Source organism: Montipora foliosa, chromosome 3, assembly GCF_036669935.1.
Source record: "Montipora foliosa isolate CH-2021 chromosome 3, ASM3666993v2, whole genome shotgun sequence".
NCBI classification, from domain to species: Eukaryota; Metazoa; Cnidaria; class Anthozoa; order Scleractinia; family Acroporidae; genus Montipora; species Montipora foliosa.
Window position 1 is genome coordinate 22,933,086 of NC_090871.1, and position 12,500 is coordinate 22,945,585.

General features: G+C 39.9%; 1 protein-coding gene across 1 annotated transcript; it reads left to right on the top strand.

The window, feature by feature from the left end:
• Positions 1-3,510: 3,510 nt before the first annotated feature.
• LOC137997089 (uncharacterized) lies at positions 3,511-9,009 on the top strand. The gene is made up of 3 exons (XM_068842857.1): positions 3,511-3,612; positions 3,985-4,028; positions 5,168-9,009. The coding sequence occupies exons 2-3, from the start codon at positions 4,022-4,024 to the stop codon at positions 5,869-5,871; spliced, it is 711 nt and encodes a 236-aa protein (XP_068698958.1). The 5' UTR covers positions 3,511-3,612; positions 3,985-4,021; the 3' UTR covers positions 5,872-9,009.
• Positions 9,010-12,500: the final 3,491 nt, after the last annotated feature.

Here is a 12,500-nt window from a genome sequence, read left to right on the forward strand (position 1 = left end):
TGTTTGATCGAATGTTTGATGGCCTTCAAATTTTATTGAACAGGACCAAACACGATCAAACAGCAGCAAACAAGGTGGCCAAATGGTGAAATGTTTGGTCGACAATATTATTTCCCGTTTCGCCAGGCCCTTAGATCACCGATAAAACGTAACCTGCATAAAAAAAACTCACTGCTAAATTAAAACACTCTTCATTACCATTCTTTATATAAAGCGTACTAATAGGCATAGCTTGTTTATCTTGTATCAACCTTTGTTCGCACTCCAGAGAGACATGCTTTTGTGGAATGTTTTTAATTAAGCCGTTCAATAAACACGCATCGTGTTTTATCGGGTCTAAAACCATGCACTCGGCTTCGCCTCATGAAACGTAACCGGATGAAACACTCCTGCTCATTTATTAAACAATACTTATAAGACAATATATTTAATATATTATATAATAATTTCAAGCATTTCTCCAACTCTTTTCAGGGTTATGTTTGAAGGCAACATGTAAGCAAACCGTTAAAGGTAACTTCCGATGATGGGAGCATAACACCGTAGTAGATTTCCGCTTACAAGTCTCAGCGGGTTCTACAACTTCGCAAAGGGTCATGATTTTTAAAAATGTCTTTTAATTAGAAAGTCAGCAATCACTTTTCTTACACTGAGTTTACTGCGCTATTATAAGATTCATTATCTGGTGGCCTATTTTCTGGAATCTTTTACACAGTACCGCCCCTATTTTGTTGTCCCCGCCCCTAAACTATGAGTACACGCTTATTTTCAGTTTCCCCGAATGTGGGAAAGGGGGAAACCCGTGTACTTGTAGAAAGATCATACGATGCAGGGGATCCGCGTTTCCAAATTCAGACATCACCATTTCTTTTCTTTAAATTATCAAGAGGCATTCTTGAAGTAGTTTCAACTTGAACATATTTAAAAATCGTTACGGTGTGCACTTGAAATAGAGCCAAACCACAAGGACCTGTACATGATCTCAAAGGTGTACACGCTATGACTTGAACAAGGATTACGCAGCTCATTACTTCATCAGTCATTCCTGAAAAAACTGGAAGTCTGCAAAATAACTCATATAAAAACAATTATTGTCTTCAATCATGATTGTCATGAGTTGACTCAAACTACCTACACAACAAATCGGAAGACAGGCTAGAAAGTTCTATTTTTACTTTCTTCGATTTCTTATGATCATAAACCACTTGAGGAGGCTACTGATTTCTTTTAAGAACCATTGTAAACAGTTCCGTTTTCAAAGGTCACAGGTCAGCGAAAATAAAGCAAGATTTTATCATGTTTACACTGAATCAGCAACGAGTTTGTCTTAAACGACAGAAAAAAGAATACCTCAGCTAATTTCAGATCACCGAATTCATGACGTTTAGACTTCTTGTCTTCCAGGAGTCACAAAGTAAAGTGTGACAAATATTTTGGTGATAACCTTCTTCAAAACTTTCCTTACACAGTGCTTTAGTCGACTGAGACTTCTCTTCAGGTGATAACTGAGAATTGGAAATCTCGGCCGGAAATGTTAAAACGTTTAGCCACACGGCCATTTTACATCAAGGACGTTGGGAGTAGGCTATTATAGATTGTGCTGGCATAATTTTTGGCATAATTTGAGAAAACTAGCATAATTTTCGCTGATTTTTAAAAAGTAGCTCTGCTAGCATAATCGGCATGTATTGATAAGTCTGAGAACATTTTTGTTCAATGTTTTAGCCGCATTCGCGGTTTGGTAACAGAGAGAGAGCATCCCTATATAGACCGGAAGTTGCCAGATGGTGTTGGTCATAGCACCTCTCATTTGCAAGTTCGCCAAATGGCGTCAGCCACGCCGCCCGATAACTCGCTGCTAGAGACCATACCAGAAGCAGCAAACATAGCAAGACACCGTTGCCTTAAGACAAAGGAAGAACAATACAATAGAAGAGGAGCTTGTGACGCCCAAAAAAGTATTGTTACAAGTACATGATCGTCATACGTTTTTTCGACTTGTTTCGCTCATTTTGCAAAAGGAAAATTTTAAGAACAAACGGCATAATTTGGACAAACGAGTATAATTTTGGCAAAAAATTAATGAGCACTGTTACTAGCATACTATATTACTTTTACTAGCACAATCTATAAAAGACTAGTGGCGAGATCATGGTTCAGGCTCCTTACTATTGTGGGCACACTGGCGAAAGAAAACGAAAGAAATCCCTTATGTAGTGGTATACGGCGCTTGACTCGAAAGAGGGAAATAAAACTAGCATTCAATGTTTGAGCCCTTGAGTCATCTTTTAAAAATCATATCTTGTTTCCACACATGTTTCCGAGAACTCTTGCCTGAGCTCGTTGTAAGAAGAAACGCTAATAATAGAAGAAAAGCTTATAATTTCCTCTCAAACTCGGGATAAAAACACGAGTCACGAATAGCAAGTAAGAAGGACTTAACGAAGTTAACGAAAAGACCTGAAAATTAACACAACTCACATTTTGGACCGAGGATGACATTCTTTGTCTTTCAAGACTTCTGTAACGACATATTGCATACATACAAAGTTAACAAACATAACGTCCAATCCCAAAACAATCCCTTCAAAATCAGGTAAATCAAGTTCTTAATTCAAAGAGTTGTTAATTGCTATTATTATTATAGTATTATTTCAAAAATAATTCAGATAGTACGCCTGCTCTCATTGGTCAATAGGAGTGTTTGCATGACTGCAAAAGTGGTTGTCGCGTCACGCCCTTTGCTTTTCCCAAGGGAGGTTATTTTATAAAATCACTAGACGACTTTTTCCGTGTCTGCATGACTTGATCTAAACACTCGAAGAATTGGGAGAATTCTCGAAAGTTATCCAAACCCGAGACGCAGTCGAGGATTTGCATAACTGGCGAGAATTCTCCCAAGCCCCTCGTCTTGAGATCAGGCTATGCAAACACGGAAAATAAATATTCCAGTGAAGCTGCAACCATCAGAAAGGATTAGCATAGGAGCTACGCTTTAAAAATAATACCAGAACTCCCTCGGGCAATACCTTTAAAAAGGATACCAGCCAAACTTTCAAGATGAATCAAAACATGAATTAGCAATGAATTAGCAAAACAATGAATTTTATTTTTAAGTTTGCAGTAAGTGTTCCCTGTTGTAACTCACACGACGTAGGACAATGGACCTTGATGTTAATCTGCAAATCTGGAGATAACGCTGCCATTAAACAATACAAACAGAGCCAGCAGGAGCTGGCAAGAGAACAAACCTGAGCGCACTAAACTGACAAAGTGACGACGTATTCTTCAAAACCTTGCACGTACGTCCCCTGAAAATAATAAAACCAAACTCCCAATAGCACTTTGATTTTCATCAATGAGAATGTTGGAACCAAAAGGTTTAAGGAAAAAACTGATCCTCGTATCTGGTGAATATAAGAGGGGCCTTTCCTTAATTCTAACGCCTTCCAAAAAGGTTTCAGTGACAACACGCTAAAACAAATTCTTCAAAGTCCTTAGTCAACACATTTTTTTGACATGATCAGTGACAATTGATGGCTGCATGAAACTATATATTGGTTCGAAAACATTGGTCCGTTAACTCGCATTCCTACTCTGGACAAGTTAGAGGTGAGATTGCAGTCTTTAACTTTCGTGCTAATTTTTCGCAGCATTGGAAGCTTTTTTTGCCTCGGCGAGCAAGTCCTTCCTCTTGTTCAGACCTTTAATTATATTTTTTTGCTCTGAATTTTGGCGTCTTAAAAACTCTCATGACACTTTTTATATCATCACTTTAATTCTAAGAAAACATTGAAAGCACATAGATTGGGAAGTGATCTGTTTTCCAGTTTTATCACCCACTTGCGATTTCTTCCTAGCCGCTCAATAGGGGTTTATAGGGTCTTTTATTGTTCAACGGTAAATTTTAGATTTAAACATCCATCTTACTTCCGTCTTGTTGTTCTTGTTGACTTTATTCGTTTATGTTTTCTTTTTCTTCAGTAATTTTAACTGAAGCCAAATTCCTCGAATAACAACCATGGAAGGTGAGTGCACAATGCTCTTTGTAACGTCGTGGCTTTTGTCTACCGTTCAGAGAACATATTTGGGAAAATTATAATCCTTCCGCTTAATCAGGTCTTTCGAGCCTCTTTCCTTTGAATCAAAGAGCCTACGTAAGGCCCGCCTCGACCACTTCCCGTTATTGATACTTCGGAGCCCATAACGAGCTCCTGATATTGAGAACCTAGAATTAAAATCTGTTGCTCTAATTCAAGTTATATGATGGTACTATAATTGTGCACATATATCGACTGTGCTCTCCGGCCTTGCAACTTGGTAAAAAATTGGCGACCAATATCTCGAATTATTGTTTTACCACTAAAAGCTAGCGTCCAAAACTTTGGCAAAGCGTTTGAAGTGTAAAAGTGTGGTTCCAGAAAGAACTCGTTATAATCAGAGCTCACAGAGCCCCGCTGTCATGAGAAGAACTATTTTTGATTCCATCAGAATTGAACTACTGATGATCGACGTGTTTGAGTATCCACACCTCAAAGGGAATCCTTGCATGGGTACATCTAAGTGGCTATTGACTTTTAAAAATTTAACTTCCTCTTAAGAGCATTGCATTGCATTCATCTTTGACCCTTCATTCATACACGAAGTGGATAAGAGTACAACAATGGCTCGAGCTGTGTTATGTTTTGTGGTTTCACAACGAGACCAGGTTTGCTCTCAGCATGGGGAGTAAGGTAAGATGCTGAATCCTCGGTCTATTTATCCTTACCAGCATAACTTTGAATAATTACAGCTCTGGAGATCTTAGCTGTAAAGATTAGCCGAGAGATGATGATACTAATTAAAGGATATAAGGGTACGAGAAGAAAACTTTCTCTCTTTGCAGACGACATAACTTGTTTTACGCAAAACAGAATGTCTTATTGTACTTTGAGTTTTGATGAGTGTTCTGACTGACCGAAAAAAAAACTGAGTCCCTAGGAGGCTCGGGCATGGTGGGAAAATTCCCGTGATCCTAAAACACCTGATTACCAGTGTAATCAAACGTGCCCAGATTTAAATATACCATTTATTCATCAATTTATCAGTACTGAGATGGCTTAGGAATGTCTTAAGATACCTATGCACAGTCCTCTCAATAGTAAAATACTATTATCTTCACATTTAGGAGAGCATATTAAGGTGACTTTGGCCATATATAGCGGTCTTCCTGATCCTGTTTGGAAGTTTGATTCCCGACATGAGAGCTTCAAAATGATTAGGGAGAATTTGGACGATGCCAGAGCCAAAGGAATCACCTACCGTCACAAACAGATGCCCTCCATTCTTGGGTTCAGGGGTTTCTTAGTGAAGCCCTTCGACGCTGAGAGAGCAGACTTAATTGTCGGCCAGGAGACAGCTGCCCTTCAAAAGCTATTGCTGGACACTATGCCCGAAAGATTGATCAGAGACGACTTGCGGAAAAAGGTTTTGCAAGCGATCGACTCAGGAGCTATCTCAGCTAAGATACCTGATAAAACCCAGAGTACCACACCTCAAGATGTTCCACGAGTAGTTGGAAAGATACTACACTACGCACCTCCACTGAACTTGGCAAGGTGGAACACCAATTGCGTTCAATCCAATAACAACTGCTACAACTACGCAAACGACAACATAACCAACAGTTTTGCACAGCCTGGTAAAGCCAGTGGTAAACCAATCACTGAATTAACTGTTGCCCAAGTACTTGCAGCTGTCGAAAGTGACGGTTGGTTAAAAATGGATGTGCCTCCAGAGGCCCCTTGCCCCGCGGCACCGGAACAGCCAAACTGCTTGGTGGCACTTTTTGTTGCTGTTGGTAAGAGATCGGATATTCTTTCTTCCCAGTAATCGCTGAAAGACATTTCTGAGTCAGTGCTTACTGAAAAAGTGTTCAAAATTACCTTTACAAAGAAAAGATTGAATTTATTTGGGTACTGTACATTCGCTGAATTCCAGCCGAGTGTGAAAGTTACAAGACGATTATTTCCGAACATGCAACCTATCATAAAGTCCTGAATCTGACCAAAATGGAGAGGGGAAACCAAAGTACCGGGGGAGAAAAACCTCTCGGAGCAGAGTAGAGAGCCAACAAACTCATCCCACATGTGACACCGAGTCTGGGAATCGAACCTGGTAGGAGGAAAGTTCGAGGCAAGTCAGTGATCTTGCTCGTTTGCCATAATCCAAAAGCAGATAACGAATCACTGAAAAGCAAAATCGGCTTTTGAATGTGGGTTACTGGATTGAATGATCCTCTTTTTTGGCTCCGAGTGGATAAACATCGATTTACCACCACAAAAGAGAGAATAACTGACGTTTCGAACGTAAGAAATAGTAGTCACCGCTTGAGCGGATTCAGTTTTTTTCCAACAAGATCAGAAACCACTTGCTCCTCATTCAACTTTGAAATCTTCAGAATTCGCAGCTTTGGTAATGAAAAATGTGCAAGTCTTTTGGATCAATTTCATTTGTTAAATTTCACTCGCTGTCTCGAAGTTTCAAATAAACGATGGGTTAAAACACTTCGATGCAAGGAGGTCCAGTCCAATTTCTCATCTTTTGAGTTTAGGTAAAGGTAGGGTAGGTAAAGTCTGGAACGAGCCTAGATGGCCCATCTGTCCGGCGCTTATCTCTAGTTCCTGTTGCATGAAGTGACTAGGAGAATTTCTACTCCCCCCTGGATGGGATGCCAGTCCATCGCAGTGTTACCCCTAGCATTAAATTCGCCGGTTCCCATTTATACACCTGGGTGGAGAGAGGCACCGTGAGAGGAAAGTGTCTTCCCCAAGAACACAATACAATGTCGCGGCCAGGACCCGAACCCAGACCACTCGATCCGGAGTCGAGCGCACTGAACATGAGGCCATCGCGCCTCCCTTTGAGCTTAGATATACCCCAAAATATTGCATTTCCCACATCCTGGTGCCACCAAGTGGAAAGCAGTTCAACCGTGTTGATCTTTTATACGCGCAAAATTAGAGCACAGCACAGGTTTCACTGTTGCTACATTTTTTTGGCGATGTTTCAGAGTAGTTATTACTGAGGCGCCCTGGGCTATTGTAGATTTGAAATTTGCTCCTATCAAATCGACACAAGAACACAAGGTGAAGTAAAAGCAAGTATATTTCATTTATTTTCCTCGCTGTAAACTAGGATTAGCCGATTTTTTGGGGGCAATTCATGTTTTCCATACAAACCCTACAAATCGTTACTTTGACTGAGCATCCGAATTATGCGTTTGGGTTGCCTGTGGTTCCTACTGCAGGTACCGGAGCAGATATTACGTAAACTAAAGAAACAAAAAGACTGAAAACAAAAAAAAACAAAAAAAACTTCTAATGAAGACTACACGTAATCCCAAATGACCAGAAGTACAATGCTTCCAGAACATTCAAGTCATCGTGCTTGGACTTGCTCAGTTTTTTCAGAAAAATCAGTGTTTTTCATGGGTCTCTCTATTTTTTTTTTAACTACAGAATTTTTTTTTGCATTTGAAAGACAAACGCTTTAAATTAATCTTAGCTAACGTGGAAAAAATGAAAAAAATTCACCGTCCGGAAGCAGAGATATAAACGAATAAAGTTGCAAAATCAGGAAAAATCAGAGGGTTACAAGATTGACATTTACGCACGCGTCCCCCGATCATTCGAGTGTACGTGCGAGTGGAGCTACAGGCCAACACAAACTTATTTAAGGGCGTTCGCGCCCATTGCTACTGCGCATTTTTTCGCGCATGTCACGCATACGTAATGCATCGCAGACCACGAAGGTAAACACGATGCTGAAGTTGCAAACATTTTCCACAAGAATAAAACGTAAAAGCGTGTGGCATCATGGGATAGCTGTTGACCCAGGTCTTCTCGGAAATTTCACGCAGTGACGTGACATTGCAAATAGACAATCGCTTTGAGAACTACGCAGCGATTTTATTCTCTCGAATACTTGGTGACCCCCATTTTTCTTTCCGTAGATCACTACCTTCCCTATTTTGTCCATTTTAACAAAAAAACAACAACAACAAAAATCTGTATGTGAGAAGTTACAAATATTTCGCCTTTTATGCTCTCGTGCGACCGAAGTTTTCTTTCTTAGACTAAGATGTACCGTTTTTCAAGGTCTATTTCACCACAGAAAAAGACATCAGCTGGAAAAGTTTATTTAGTTATATTAGTTATGTTGAATTGAGTACGTTTACCTGATCTAAATTTCACTAATGTAGCTTTCCTATTGCTGACAGTTGTAACCTAAGATCGGATTACAAGCCTCGAAAACGAGCGAGGTGACCCCTCCTTTTTTTTTTTTTTTTTTTTTTTCCTTTTTGGCAAAAGTAGATCATTATCTTTCTTGTGTGGGAAGTTAAAAAAAAATCTGTACGTGGGAACATTTTGGGCACGAACGACCTTAAGTGACCATCAAACCGTTTGTGTAGAATTTTCGTAGTTTTCGTGAATAGATGTCTATTTATATTCCATATATGTATAAAAATGAGAAGAAAGGTGAGCGCTTTATTTTTGGTGACCCATTTTGAATTATGAGCTGACGCGAGCAACATTTCGAGTGCCAGTACAGTGGTATCTCCCAGATTTTTATAGCAATCATCTCTAATGGAGAAAAGATACCTAGCAATGTAAATGTCGTTGTGTGAAGACAAGTTAAAACGGAATACGGGGCACTTCCGGTTGCCGTCCGCGTCTGAAAAACACGCGTGCTTAAGACTATACTCAGCTGATACCTGGATCAGTCTCGCTGCACAATCCAAGTGACCGTAGAAAGCACCCCGACGAAAGACGTTCATCCCGGTTCAGATCACCCGCACGTTCTGTTACCACCTCACTCCAAAATATCGCATTTTCCACATGATGCCGCCAAATGCATAGCCGTTCGACCACAATGATCTTTTACAAGCTCAAAAATTAGAGCACAGTCGCGGGAGCTGCCCTTTCACTTTTGCAGCATTTTCTTCACCGAAGAAAACGAGAACGCCGCAAAACAATGATATCATTGGTTAAAAGAGCAGAAATAATTGTGATTAAGAAAATAACAGAAACAGCGGTGATAAACATTGTATTCCAACGCATGTTGGAATAATTCCAACAATGTTTTTCACCGCTGTTTGTGTTATTATTTTCTTAATCAAGCTACGATGGCCTAACAACAAGAGTTTATAGAAATAATCGTGCTGCACGTGCGGCACGGATTTTAGCTCATATTTTTGCGGTTCTCTGCGTGACGACGACGTGAAATGACGAAATTTTAGGTTTTGACGACAACGTGAGAATGCAACAGAGAATCTCTCATTCTCTATTTTTAGTCAGAAACCGCCCGTACCATTTTATTTTTAGGATACTCTGCCCATATTATACGACATGAACGAGATGGAATAATCGCGAAAGGCTTATACCAGAGCAAAGTTATATTTTGAGGTCCCTATTAAAGCGCACGCGACAATGCCGAAACGCATTATGGTAACCTGTCATGATCAGTCAATTTGAGTCAACAAAAACATGACGGCAATGCTATCGAAAACGCGTCCTAGGAAAAAAAAAACACATGCTGTGTTACATTGAGAAATAAGTGAGTTTCAAAATTTAGTCAAATAATCAAGGCCACGAATTTAGTAACAGAGGGTTAGGATTCACAGAGAAGGAAGATTCTGACGAGTTTAACCTTACCTATTTTATGTCATGTTTCGCAGAGAATGTTTGAGAAATGTATACAAAAATCGTGGTGCACGTGCAGAGCCATCGTTTTGCTAATGAACCCTTTGCTTTTGGACGTGTTTTTTGTAGCGTCATGGCGGGAGAGAGCTTCAACGTAAGTCTGCGCCTACTGCCACTTCATCAACGCTATGTCCTAAGAACTCTTTCATCCAAATAGCTCGCCATTGTAGGTCTTCGCTTTACGGTCGTGGCATCCCTCACTTCATATTGAATACTGTCCCATACTCCCTTTCGGCATTGTCGCGAACGCTCTTACGCTTCTTTTGAACAACTTTTCTCGAAACAGCTGTAGTCTCAGCTAGTTTAGTTGGAGTTTAATCAGTTTCACTCTTGTCACCCTTTTAGTTTCGTCCTGTAACGCATTGTTTGTGTTCTTGACCTTTGTAATATCTGGTTTAACCCACAGCCCTTTGGCTGCGGTGTAAATTAACATTTAATGCAAAAAAAAAAAAAAGGCCGAAACAGCTGTCAATACTGCTAATTGACCAAGTGAAATGATTGTGCGCCACACCGGGCTTGTGTCAGCTTGCATTTACGTTCTCGTCACCAGAGCCCCGGATCTTATGTCTGCGCATGACCCTAGGTTTTGGGAAACTCTATGTAGGAGAACATGCGCCGTAGGGTTCTTATAGCCAACAATTGGCTATTTGAATCTTACGGAGCCTGTTCTCTGCTCGTGCTAACATGAATGCACCAATCAGAGACGCTAGAAAAACTCGACGAGTATGTTAAAGCGGTAGGTGATAAAGCGAGTAGCCTTCAAGCGAAAATGGACAGGTTTGAGTCTTTTAAAAGAGAGACGGAGAAGAAGGTTTTGGAGCTCGATAAAGGGATGATCTTTGCAAACGCTGAAAGGGAGTCTTTTAAGGCGGAAGTGCAAGATCTACATAATCAGGTCAACCAGCTCAAGGATGAAAAATTGAATATGGAAGTCTACAATCGTCGCGAGAACCTTCGTTTTTTTGGAATCGAAGAAGAAGCCGTACAAAAGAATACTAAAGAAGTTTTAATTTAGTCAATTTTTTAACAAAGGAGCTGGGTATAGAAGGCGCGTCTGATATGGAATTCCAAAGAGTTTATCGTGTCGGAAAGCAAAACCCTTCCAGTGGAAAGCCCAGGCAAATCATCGCAACATTCTTGAGATACCCTGATCGAGAGGAGGTGATGGCTAACGCTAAGAAGTTGAAGGGCAAGAATTACGGAATTTCGGCTAGCCACCTCCACTTCGGTTAGGGACGGTGCCTACTATTGTTATTGCGCATACGTTCTGCGCATCTCCAGATACTCGGATTTCCTATCGCTGATGCTCACTAATACAGGGATATTTTTGCGCGGTTTAAAACTATCCGGAGAAAGTAGATCTTAGTAAGTACCCTTGGTATCCAAAAAGAAAATTGGGGGTAACCATGCATTTTTGAGAGATAATGAAGTTTCAATTTGAGAAAGAACGCCATACATTGCTTTGTATTTTACAGCTTTTTACAAATATTATTCAGGAATTATCTTTGAAAAATGCGTGGTTACCCCCAATTTTCTTTTTGGATTTCAATAACACTTGTTAAGATCTATATTTCCTGCATAATCACACACCGGGGCAAAAATATCTTTAATTAATAGTAGGCACCGTCCTTAATAGTTGTTAGCTATTTTCATTTTCCGTTATACGTATGAAAATTTCAATGGATCGCAGTAACCTAAAATTTAAAACTATCTCGCTAAATGTTCGGGGTATTCGTACGTTTGAATAACGTAAGTCAATTTTCAATAGATCGTTTTCACGTGACGTCATCACTCTCCAAAATCTAAAACTAAAGAGCCACCAAAGTTTTTATCGTCATCAGGCATAAGAGGCGGCATATCTATATGTATTGACAATTTCAAAGCTCAATAGCGTGCTTCGTTTGGAAACCAGAGCATTTTGAATTTCCGGATTATGTAGGTGCGTGACACAAGGCTACGATCAAGTTTGTTGAAAAATATATACTTATCTCATGATTTTGAGCCCTTTTACAAGTTAGAGCATTAGGAAAAGTGCTTATGTAAATGCTTGTTTTTTCAGTACTGATAATCAGTCGCCTAGATAGCCAAAGTAAGTTCCAGATGTTTACACTATTTTCCGGCCGCCATATTGGTGTACACCAATATGGCGTTTTCATACTGGGCTCTGTAAATTTCTGCTCAACATTTCGACGAATATCTGAAGTTTTGGGAAACGCAGAGGCCTAAAACTTGGACAAGTGTCCTATTTCTTTATCTTCTATAACATAACAATTTCTTAGCGTTTTGCACTGGATAGTTTTTGATTTATTTTTTTATTGCGTGACAGTGAAAATCTATCTATCTATTGGATAATCAAGCAAAACTCAGACATTTGCTTTTGCAAGAGACTTACAGCACCGAGGAGATTGAAAATCAATGGAAAAAGCAGAGGCCTGGAGATATTTATTTTGCTCTTCGCTCTTTCCATGGTCGCGGGGTCGCCATTCTTGTAAGAAAATCCTTTGACTTCAAATTAAAATCAATCCGATCTGATAAGGAAGGTAGGTACCTCATTTTAGAGACAACTATTCAGGATGTCCCGTTTCTTCTGGTAAATATCTACGCTCCTGATACCACCACTCAACAAACTATGTTCTTCCAAACATTGTCCGAGCTCATCTACGATGAAGGATTCAATGATTCTGACAAAAGAATTATATTAGGAGGGGACTTTAACGATCTAGACTGCTCGGGGGGAAACCCAGTGTTAAAAGACTC